The sequence below is a fragment of the Crocodylus porosus genome, unplaced genomic scaffold (assembly GCF_001723895.1).
Source record: "Crocodylus porosus isolate Cpor-Errol unplaced genomic scaffold, CroPor_comp1, whole genome shotgun sequence".
Classification (NCBI taxonomy): Eukaryota; Metazoa; Chordata; order Crocodylia; family Crocodylidae; genus Crocodylus; species Crocodylus porosus.
The window spans coordinates 32,551,317-32,563,726 of NW_017728951.1; the positions used below are offsets into that span (position 1 = coordinate 32,551,317).

Here is a 12,410-nt window from a genome sequence, read left to right on the forward strand (position 1 = left end):
ATATGACATCAATCTCTTCTCCCTTGTCCAGGTGATAGGTCACCTGGTCATAGAAGGAAATGAGATTGGTCAAGCAAGACCTACCCACAACAGACCCATGCTGGCTATCCCTTAAGATGTTGGCATCGGCCAGTCCTTTAAGGATGGCCTCTTTAATAAACTTTTCTAAGACCTTCCCTGGGATATCACTCAGGCTGATGGGCCTATAGTTTTCCATATCCACTTTCCTCCCTTTCTTGAAGATAGGCACCACATTGGCCTTCTTCCAGTCTTTGGGCACTACACCAGAGCGCCAGAAGTTTTCAAAGATCCATGCCAGGGGCTGGGCTATGATGCTCGCCAGCTCCTTGAGTACCGTGGGGTGTAGATTGTCAGAGCCGGCTGACTTGAAGGTATTCAGCCTCTCGGTGTTCTTTCACGAGGTCAGCATTAATGGAGGGCAGGGGATCTCCCTCACCCAGACCTCCCTGTCACATAGTGGGCCTGGGCGTCCCATGGGACTGATGAAAGATGGACGCACAGTACCCATTTAATAGGTTGGCTTTTTCCTGGGCGTCAGTTGTCCCATCTGGTTCAGCAGGGGTGCAGTGTTGCTCTTGCTTTTCCTCCTACTCCCCACATATCTGAAAACGGACTTTTTATTGTCCTTAATGCTCGAAGCTAGTTGGAGTTCGGTTTTAGCCTTGGCTTCCGTGGTTTGCTCATGAGGTTTGTCTTTGAACCTCATGGGATTCCTTTTGGCCCAATGGAATATTGCTTTGTTTATTGCTTGTTGTGATGATTTTTATAAATATGTTCAGGAGGTGTGTGCTGTCTTGGCATTTGTATCTGTTAATATTATAGCAAATCTCATTTACTACTTGCGTTGAATCTATTCTTGCAGGACCGGACCAGTGCCGCATAATCCTCCTTGGAGGTGAATCCCTTCCTCCATCCTTTATAGGCCTTTCTTTTTAGCCTCAGGAGGTCTGCTAGGTCCCTGGAGAGCCAGGGAGGCTGCTGTGCCCTCTTCCTGCCCTTCCTCCGAGATGGAATAGAATTGGCTTGCGCAATGAGGATCGCTCCCTTGAGGAGCAACCACTCTTCCTGAACTCCCCTTTCCCTGGGGCTGTGGTCCCTTAGGGCCTCACTGACAAGCCTCCTGAGCTTGTCAGAGTTGGCTTTCCTGAAGTCAAGGACTTCTGTGTTGCTGACTGACTTGCTAGCTTTATGGCGGATGATGAAGGTGATCAGCTCATGGTTGCTGTTACCCAGCTTTCCATCGATCACTAGGTCACCGATTAGGTCATCCCCAGTCGCCAGTACCAGGTCGAAAGTGCTTTGCCTCTTGTTGGCCCATAGACTTAAGTGAGGTAGAGGTTATCCACGCACGAGTGGAAGCTTTGCGACTGCTGGGATTTTGCTGAGTGATCCTCCCACGAGATGTCATGGGTGACTTCAATCACCCGGACAACCATGGTCCTAGAGCATGCGGTCTCAGCCAGTTCCCAGGCGAACTCCTGGTCAAGCTCAGGACTTTGGGTGGGAGCTCTGTAGTAGACTCCCACCATTGTGTCCCCTGTGCTGTGTTCCCGACGGCTTTTAACCGAGAGGGTCTCCAGTCGTCCACCCTGGTCACCAATATCAGCTTTCAGGGATGTGTAGCTTTCCTTAAAATAAAGAGCTACACCCCCGCCCCTTTTATCTACTCAATCTCTCCTGTACAGGGTATAGCCATCTATACCTGTGGTCCAGTCATGGGTAGAGTCCCACCAGGTCTCTGTTATCCCTATGACATCATAATTATTTGCATTGAGCAGGAGGAGAAGCTCCTCCTGCTTATTTCCTAAGCTCCTGGCATTTGTGTACAGGCAGGCAAGTGTGCCCTTGGGAGCTCATGCCTTGTCCACAGATTGTACCAGGGCTGGGGCAGGGGTGGGCTCCCTTAAGTGCCTTGGCCTGCTGGCTTTGCAAGCGTTTCCTCTGATTGAACGTTGTTATTGTACAGTTAGTTGCCTTTACTCATATGTTGCTCATTTGCTGGGTATCAGAATAGCAACTCTTCCATAGTTTGTCACAGATTTCTGACTCATCTAGTCTGTGTTAAGTTTCCCACTTCAGTAAATGGGGTAGTGAGTTCTGTAAAAGGCAAAGGAGGATGTGAGATTCTTTGCTTGCCCAACTGATATAAAAATGATCTTCAAAGTTTTTTGGTTTTTTTACTTTTTCCTGCTGATCTAAGATGCTTGCTACTTCCATTATAAAAATACTCTAATATAATGAAAAAGATCTCATAAGATGTCATTTAGCCTATGATACAGAGAATGTCCCAGTGAAATGTATGAAACAATGAATATGTATTTTCAAATATTAGTCTGCTCTGTGTGTGTTTTTTAACATGGGAAGCATTTTGTGTGTAGAAAAACATGGGAGGTATTGCATATAATACCTCCCATGTTTTCCTACCACATTTATTTGTATTACCAAAAAGTAGTTTTTAATCAAGCCCTATTCTGTTATAGTTGATTGTGAAATTCCTGATTATTTTGAAGGGTCCAGCATGAGGTTCTTAAGAGCTGAATAGAGAAGCAGTCTAATAATGAGTACCAAGATGCTCATTAGGCACTTTTCCAAATGTGTCAGGGAAGGTATGTGAACATTCCTCACCTTCAGTTATTCTTAGAAGATTCAGAGTGTGGTTCACTTGGGACTCTGCTATAAGTACAGTGAACATATAATTAAGGAAACTGGGGAGCATGTACACCACTGCATACCCTACCCCCGCACAGCTCCCAGGAGCCCTGATGGTGAGACAGCACAGAGGCCAGTGGCCAGGCTCCATCCCCACACATAGGCTGGGAGCAGCCCCTCCCACCCACCCACTACCATGAAGCTGCCTGGGGCCACCAAGTGCAGCCTGAGCCCTGACAGTGGCTGCAGTGGCAAGACACAAGGCTGCCAGTGGCGGGTGGCCATCCCTGCTCATACTACGAAGGTGCCCAAGCACTGACCCCCTGCTGGGCTGTTCCTTTCCACCCTGGCCCATCGCTGTCCCAGGCAGAAGGAACAGACCTTGCTTTCAGCTGCTGCTCAGCAATAGCTAAGCCAGGCAGAGGCCGCTGGCAGTGCCTACAGAAGCTGAATCAAGGAGTTTTGTTTCAATTTACACCAGCCAGCTAGGACAGCCCACAGAATCCAAGATTCTTCCAGACAGTTCGGGATGTGTGATCATGCTAGTTATATGGCCTTGCAGTGGGAATCAATGGGATTCAGGCCATCTTACAGAATGGTCTATCCTATTTTATCCCATCTATCTCAAAAGGTGAAATACAAGTGTCATTTGGAAAGCAATGCCTTCTATACTTTTTCCTTAGTCAGGTATAACTGAAAAATATTAGACTTGTACTGAGCACTTCCAGTTTGTTCTTCTCAGTCAATGGTCTTTTGCCATCTGTGAACAAGGGCACGTATCCCTACATCATTAGTCCTTGTTCCTGTTATGCAGTGACTGTTACATGGCCTCTATCACTTGGTTGTCATCCCAAAAACATGCCTCTCATAGTCCATTCTTCATCTTCAGGGCTGTACCAAGGATGTGGCAGTACAGTACATCCAAACCATGAGATTGTCACTGGTGCACAAACTGGTATGTGGGCAAGTTGTCACGCAGAAACAGCAGTTCAGGCATGCCTTTGGGATAGGATATTTGCATGCAGTGGTTCACGTTCTTTAGTGCTTTAACATAGACCTCAGAATTTAATATGGCTCCCTTAAGCAGGTAGTGAACTTCAAGAATACCCTCCAAATCCATGGCTTGCTTTTGGAGGTCAGAATTACAAGGCATTGCTTTCTGACAGACTTTCACATGCCCTTGTTAACCAGCTGAAAAAATAGTCTCCATCAATGACCTATGTTGAAAAATAGTCATGTGTTCAGCAACAATATGAAAACTTTCTGCGCGGGTTTATTTTTTCGGTAATTTTGATCTGAGTGGAAAAATAGGCATTTCTTCCAAACTATCCACTGGAATTTCATTCTCAAACAAGTATAATGAAAGCGTATTTATGTGCTTTTGATTTAACTCTAGCTGGGTCTTAAAAGCCTCCAAGGATGGAGATTCCACAATCTCTCTGGGTAACGTGCTCCATGACTCATCAAAAGTATGCAAGTATGCTTTTATTACACTCTTGTTTGAGAATGGAATTCCAAAGGTCCTAATATGTAACTTAAATTTCCCTTGCTGCAACTTGAGACTGTTGCTCCTTGTTCTGTCACCACTGAGAACAGTCTAGCTCCATCCTCTTTGGAACCCCCCTTCAGGTAGTTCAAGGCTGCTATTGAATCCCCTCTGTCTTCTCTTCTCTAGACTAAATGAGCCCAGTTCCCTCGGCCTCTCCTCATGAGTCATGTACCCTCGCCATTTTTGTTGTCATCTACTGGACTCTCTCACCAACTTGTGCGCATCCTTTCTGTAGTGGGGAGCCCAAAACTGAACACAGTACCCCAGAAGTGGCCTCACCAGTCCTGAATAGAGTGGAATAATCATGTCCCTTGACCTGCTGGCAACAACACCTACCAGTGCAGCCTAGTGTGCTGTTAGCCTTCTTTGCGACAAGGGCACACTGCTGGCTCATATTCAACTTACTGTCCACTGTAACCCCCAAGTCCTTTTTCTGAAGATCTTCTGCTTAGCCAGTTGGTCCCAAGCCTGTAGTGATGTGTGGGATTGTTCTGTCCTAAGTGCAGGACTTTGCACTTGTCTTTAAACCTCATGAGATTCCTTTTGGCTCAATGGAATATTGCTTTGTTTGTTTGTTACGATGATTTTTATAAATATGTTCAGGAGGTGTGTGCTGTCTTGGCATTTGTATCTGTTAATATTATAGCAAATCTCATTTACTACTTGCGTTGAAAAGTGAAACAAAAACACACAGATACAAGAAGTATGAGAATGAATAGGTAAAGTCCAGTAAATGTTTATCCTGTATCTGTTTTTATTTCCAAGCAGATGCATCTTGTTGTTTATACCATTTGAATCTATTCCTATATTCAGGACTTAATCATCTTTTCCAGTACACGTGTGTAGAGATGACCATAGCAGGCTGCAGAGTCAACCTGTGCAGGGTAAATCAACCTGTGCAGGGCCAGGTCACTAGTTGATTGCACGGATAATTCATCTATAGGAGGTTAACTATTTAGTGGAGGAGATGCAGACTGCAAGAAGAGTGGTAAAATAACTCTCCCTCTAAAGGAGAGAATGCGACCACTGGGTAGCTGTGACATTTATAGTGTTGTCAGGCTCACTTTTCTGCTACCTAGATTGTTGGACCTCTAGCTACATGCTGGGGCAGAGGAGTCAATTGTAGGATCTGTGAAATGGATAAAATAGCAGATATCCCTGTTGCTGTTGCCATCACCTTTGAACAGCCAGGTAACTCTAGAGGCAGAATGGTGAGAAACATTTTTCCTTCTAGTTGCCCAAGGATGTTGGGAATGAAAGGAGCTTCATATTTATCAGAGTTAAATGGGGAGAAATTCCTGGAACAACACCACACTACAGAAATCTTTCTATTTTTTTTTTTGTCAGAATTTTGGAGAGTGGTCCATTATTTTCCAGGTGTTGCTTCTGGATAATGGAGTCAGAGTCTGTTGCTTATAAGTCTTGTTCTCAGGCTTGCCAATGAATGGAAGATTTCCAAAGCACAATGTGAGCAGAGCAGGGGAGAGAGAAATTGATTTTAAACTTGAGAAGTCTGTTTAGAGAGAGTCTGGGTAGAAGAAAGAAAATATATAAAGTAGGATAGTTGAGAGCTTAACAGTTAACTGATGGGGGAAGGAAGCTGGAAAGAAGAGAGAAACAATAAGCTATCACAGGAAAGAAAATTGGGAGCAATGCCCAGAAAAGTTGACCAAAGCCAGGGAGATAGAGTAGGGCTGTTGCAATTGATACAGCTTATTAAAGAATTGCACTGTATTACATGTATTGCACTATTTCTCGAAAGTGTTTTCATATTTCTCAATGAAAGGCCAAATAAGGTAGATGATCAGCTAGCTGTAACATTACTAAATTTAGATGCATATTTTATATAGAACTCAAGTCATAACAGTTTTACAGATGGCTTGAAAATGCAAACATAACTAAATGTTTTCATCTGAAGAGTCTGATTATATATTTTTTTTTAATATAAATAAATGTATATTGCTTTCTGCCATAACTGTTTCCGAGTAAGATCTTAGAAGCACTTCAGGGTTGTTCCAGAAGTATAGCTAAGGATAGAGTTTAACATAATACTCCTTTTTCTTCATTGTAGTCTGAAAGATTTCATTCCCTCTTTTAAATGCAAAGTCAGTCACTAGATCAATCTATAATTGATTGATTATACATCAGTAGATAATTTCTCTCATCTAACATCTGGGGCTTAAACCTTCCCAAAGCAATGAAAAATTCTTCCTTTTGCTGCGACCAGCACAAGCAGTCAGTGAACAGAGGCCCTATTAGCAGTGTCAGGGTGCTACCAGCTCCCCTCGTCCTCTTGTCATTTGCTTGTTTTTGGAGTCGAGTTGAATTGCAGCAGTTTGGCTCCATGAGTGTGACCAGAGCTGCCCTTATTAATTATACTTGCTGCAAATACTTCAGCATTTGAAAACTACTGTTTGTTAAGTATACCATGGAAGAATGGAATTGAGATGGCCTTTGTTCTTTCATATTTTAATATCTGTAGACCGCTGTTACTGACATTCATACTTTTTTGTGCATATGCATAGATATACACATTACCTGGTCTTAACCTGCTCAGTTTGGGATTGGAAGAGGGAGACCTGAAATGTCATTTGGTAGTGTTATATCCATTTGTTTCAGATCCAGCAACAAACTCAGAGTAAACTCATATTTGCCTGTTGCACTTAAGCAGCAGTGGACATGGCTGCCAAGAGCCAGCGTCTGATTAGTCTCTTTCATCTTGCCCCTACAGCCTCTTTTTCTGTGATAGACTCCTGGACTGATCCTTAGTTTCCAGAAGCTAGGATTAATACATTCAGAATGTTTGCTTTTGACGTTTCATATTTTAAGTATCTCTTTCTCTCCTAGCTCTATATTACTAATGTTAATACTTCTCTTTGGGGAACACACTATATGGTTGGTTATATTTAGCTCTAAGAGTGAAGATTTAAGTCTATATCATTTTTGAAAGTCAAAGTAACAGTCACAAAACTACTGATTACTTACCCTTGTTGACACATTACAAATTTTCATTATGGGGTATGTTCATCCCATAGAAGAACATTTGATATTTTTTATTTGATATCAATATAGAGAAGTGAATTTCGCATTGCTTAATCTGCATAGTGCCTCTGTTTTAAATCCATCTGTAATAGATAGCATTTTGTCTTGTTGAATCTAGTGTTTGTGTTTAGCGGATGAATGTGCTGTATTGTAGACATGTGGGCAGGAGAGTTAAGGTTATTGGTTAAATATATTAATCGTTCCTTTTGAAACTCAGTCTCTGCATTGACCTCAAGAAATAGACCATCTCCTAGCAAGGGCTAGTTTTCATAGTAAAATTTTTCCAGAAAAGAATTAAAGAACCAAACTGTAAAATAACGGGATAGTAGTGCTAAACCTTTTGGCCCTGCAGGCCAGATGAATGGCATGGGGTTGAGCTGTGGCCTGAATCGGCCCCTGTGCTGGTTCCACCTGACCCTGTGCACCTGGCTTGGGCATTGGACAATCTCTGTACATTTCAAATCAGGCCCTACGCCACCCTTGTGTGACAGGATCAAGCCCCGTACCAGGATCGAGTCATGGTGTCCCATGTGTTGGGATTTGGCCCTGGCATCCTGTCCTGCTCCTGCTTTGCATGCTGGGATTGGGCTATGTGTACCGGGATTGGGTCCTAAACTTCCATGCTGCCTGTGGCCAGACCTGTGTGCCAGGATTGGCCCTTGCCCTGCCCTGTACACCCAATTTAGTAGGCACAGATGTGCTGTTGGACATCAGGAGAGCAGTGCTACCCTTACAACCAAGTTTTTCAGACCCATGGGGAGTCCTGTGAGCCAGGTAACATAGCACTGGGGGCTGTATCAGGGGTTGAGCACCCCGATATACAAAACTTTAGTGGAGGAAATGGTAGAGATATAAAACATGAAGGGCATAACCAAATACCCATGGTCACTGCCATACCATCTTGCCTCCTAATAGTCACCTAATGTAACCATGGGAGGAGAACAGGCTGAGAAAGGAGACGCTCCCTGAAAGCTGTCCTAAGAGGGTATTGCACAATATGGACATTTTTGAGAAATTGCTTCCCTGAATATCTTCCTCCTGCTCTTGAAATTCTGTTGATTCAATTGTGCTGAACATAGAAAAGGATATAAAGACAGCACTTCCCATGTGAGAGGAAATGTGTAATTAAAATATTGTTTATATGGATGATGTGTTAAGGTGCTGTGTATCCTGAATAGAACTGCTGGCTATTCCTATCAAATGCTGTAAATAGGCGTAGAGTAGGACTCTGAAACTACTGCAGCTTTGAACTCATACTTTGACCTGAAGTTTTCCTGGGATTTCTTCGAGGCAAAGGAAACCTGAAACCTGCACTGTAGCACATGATTTTTCTGATTTGCCTGTTGTCAGGCAGACAGCAAACTCATTTCTTTTTGAGACTTCATGTTTATAAAGTAACCAAAATTTTATTTAATGTTGACACATTATGCAAGTCAGATAGTACTAAGTGCTTTAGCAGATCTCTTGTCTTTCTCTGTGTTGTGTTTATACTCGCAAGTGTTCATTTATTAACTTGTTCTCTTCCAGATCGCTGATCTGCAGCTCCATAAACTGGATGAACTGGACTGCTTGATCCAAGGCTTGCTTTATGTTGATTCCGTTGGTTTCAATGGCCAGCCAGAGTGCTATTATTTTGAAAATCCTGCAGATCCTGAACAGTGTCAGAAAAAACCTTACTGCCTTGATAATCCATATCCTATGTTGCTGGTTAACATAGGCTCAGGGGTTAGCGTTCTAGCAGTGTATTCTAAGGACAACTATAAAAGAGTTACGGGGACCAGGTAAATATACTAATCCAAAGCATAACTTTGCTGGTGAAAATATATCTGAATTTTCATTTTCCTTGAGGTTGTTCTGTGTAAGATATCGGTTTAACTCCCTGTGTTGCATGTGCTTCTTTCTCCACGCATCAGATTGTGGCCCTTCTCACCACATCTATAAGACGACAGAATCATCTAAGAGTAAGACTGTAGCACCATATTTCAACCTCAGTGCCCTTGCTGCATAGGAAATATTAAGACGGGCAAGAGATGTTAGACCACGGGTGAGCAATTATTTTGGCATGAGGGTCACTTAATGAGTTTTGGTGACCTGTCGAGGGCTGCATCCATCTTTGTTTCACTCTGTCTCTGTCTCCCTTTTTCCAGAACCCAGTTGGAACTGTAGTTTGCCAGGAGCCCCCACCCCAATGCTCAGCTGTGGATCTAGAAAGGGACTTCTTCCACAGTGGGTGGGCAGTGGCATCAGTTGTGGATACCACTGGCAGCTTCTTCACTGGGGCTCCTGAATCAGCTGGTGGTGTCCACAGCTGATGCCATTGCCCATCCACCACAGTGGAAGTGCCTGCCCAGGTCCACAACTGATGCTGCTGGGAAGAAGTCCTGTCTGCCCACCTGGCACAGTGGAAGCAGCCCTAGTCACCTGACACCATGCAGCAGCCAGAACTGGAGCTGCTGGCTGTCGGTAGGCCAGATCCAGTGAGTTGGTAGCCTGCCTGCGGACCATAACAAATCTGTTGATGGTCTGGAACTGGCTCGTGGGCTATATTTTCCCCACCGTTGTATTGGACCTTGATAGATGCTAGGGAACATTGGCCATTATGACTCAAAGGAAGCTATTTTCTCCAAGTGGTGTTTTCATTGTCAAGATCAGTGTGGATTTCAAAGTGTTTGAATATGAAATATACCAGAGTGTTACTATTTAAATGGAAATCAGTAGAACTGAATAATTGGTTTTAAAGTCTGTTTTGAGGCTTTCTTCAAACAGCTAGTGGAAGTCTCCCAGTCACAGGCCCTGGTTGTCAGAGTGAGTGAAGTCCCCCATGAGATCTGCTGGGTGGGCAATACAACAATCTACAGGTAATCGCAGGCATTAGTAGGAGTGTTGCCGGCAGATCAAGGGAAGTGATTTTTCCCCTCTGATCACACTGATGAGACCACATCTGGAGAACTGTATCCACTTTTGGGCCCCCCACTACATAAACGAGGTGGGCAAATTGGAGAGAGTCCAGTAGAGGGCAACAAAAATGGTTGGCAGGCTGGGGCACATGACTAAGGGAACTAGGCTTATTTAGTCTGAATAAGAGAGGACTGAGAAAGGATTTAATAGCAGCCTTCAAGTACCTGAAGGGTGTTTCTGAAGAGGATGGAGCTAGACTCCTCTTAGTGGTAGCAAATGACAAAGCAAAGAATAACCATCTCAAGTTGCAGCAGGCGGAGTTAAGGGTTAGATATTAGGCAAAACTCACTAGGAGGGTAGTAAAGCACTGGAACAGATTACCCAGATAGCTAGTGGACTTTCCATCCTTCGAGGTTTTTAAGGCCGGGCTAGACGGCTTTGGATGAGATGATATAGTTTAATGGTCCAGCTTTCAGCAGGGGATTGGACTAGAGGCCTCTTCCAACCTTAATTTTCTATGATTCTGTGACTTTTCTAAAAGTCTCACCTTAGGTCAGCAGCAGTTGTTTCCATCGGGCATCTGACAAGTAGCTTCCTGTGAAATCAGTCCATCTCTGACTTGCTCCTTGCATGGCTGTGGTTGGTTGTTTATAAGGGCTGTTGCTAGCCTTGACTTAGACAGGGATCTAAGGGGGGATGAGAAAACTATCCAGAAGACAGGAGAGATTACTAGTTGGGGACTTCAACTTCCCAGCTATCTGCTGGAAAAATAATATTGCCCAACACAATATGTTAAAGAAATTTCTGACTTGAATGGAAAACAAGATTCTGCTCCAAAAAGTTGAGGGTATGATTAGGGGATCTTCTAACTTAGATTTTCTTCTTACCAATAGGGAGGAAATGGCTGAGGCTGTGAAGGGTTGAGAAACTGGGAATAAAATGATGATTTATTATTTTAAGACAAGGCAAGAATGAAGTTAACAGAACTAAACCATTTGATTACAACAGGGAAGAATTCAACTAACTTAGGAAATAGGTAAGGTCCCATGGGAGGACAGACTGAAGGATAAAGTGGCCCAAGAGAGCTGGCAGTTCAAGGGCACATTGATAGTACAAGAAGCTATTCTGACATGAAACAAGGACAGCAGAAGACCAACATAGTTGCAGAAGGAGTTCTCTGATGCCTTGAAATCTAAAGATGACATAAAAGGCAAGCTGCCATACTAAGAAATAGTAAGAACTCACACAGACAGAATTGGAGTGGTACAGTTAAAATGAATTATGCCTGTTTAGGAAGACGAAAGCAAAAAGAAATAGTTCTATAAAGATGCTGGACAGCTGTGGATCTGCAGCTGAATAGCCAGGGTGAGCTATAACAGAAGATATGAGAGCATGGAGCTGGTCACCAGCTATTTTGCCTTTGCCTTTGCACATGCACACAAAAAAACCTGCAATAAGAAAGCTTGTGAAGTCATTGGACAAGGGGAAAAAGCAGAGGATCATGATAATGAGCAACCATCACAGAGCTTTTCGATTTGGTTTGAATGACTAGATCAGTAGGCCTGATGAACTTCATCCCACATTGCTGAAAAAAAAACAATAGAAGGGACCTTGGACCTCTTGGTAATAATATTTAGGGAGTCATGGGAGATGGGTGAGGTTCCCAGAGGACTAAACAATGGCTAATGTAGTTATCTTCCCTCCCCCCTTGAAAAAAATAAGCCCCAAAGAAGGAAAGGCTGCCAGCATACGTTGATTGAAGAACACACCATGCCAAACCAATCTGATGTACTTGGACAAAGCACTGTATTTTCTTGAATCCAAGAGAGTGCCGGAGGACTGGAAGAGGGCCAACGTGGTTTCTATCTTCAAAAAAGGGAAGAAGGAGGACCTGGGAAACTAGGCCAGTTAGTCTTACCTTGATTCTAGGCAAACTGTTTGAGAAAATTATTCTGGCACACATCCATGAGGGGACTGCATGCTTAGGGGCAACCAACACAGGTTCATCAGTGGCAGGTCCTGTCAGACCAACCTGGTGGCCTTTTATGATCAGATAACCAGATCATTAGATGCAGGGGTAGCAGTGGATATAGTCCTCCTGGACATCCGGAAGTATTTTGACACTGTCTCTCACCCCGTTCTCATTAAGAAACTGGGGGGCTGTGGTGTAGACACCCACACAGTCAAATGGGTTGCCAACTGGCACCCCCCAGAGGGTGGTAGTGGATGGGTCCTTCTCAACCTGGAAGGA

At 43.8% G+C, this 12,410-nt stretch overlaps 1 protein-coding gene across 2 annotated transcripts in view; it reads left to right on the forward strand.

Moving 5' to 3' along the window:
* PANK1 (pantothenate kinase 1) overlaps positions 1 to 12,410 on the forward strand; it is a 38,892-nt gene that overhangs the window by 15,523 nt on the left and 10,959 nt on the right. For both annotated transcript variants that reach the window (XM_019556198.1, XM_019556199.1), the window contains exon 3: positions 8,789 to 9,042. In XM_019556198.1, coding sequence (XP_019411743.1) covers positions 8,789 to 9,042 — 254 coding nt within the window. The remainder of the gene's footprint in view (positions 1 to 8,788; positions 9,043 to 12,410) is intronic.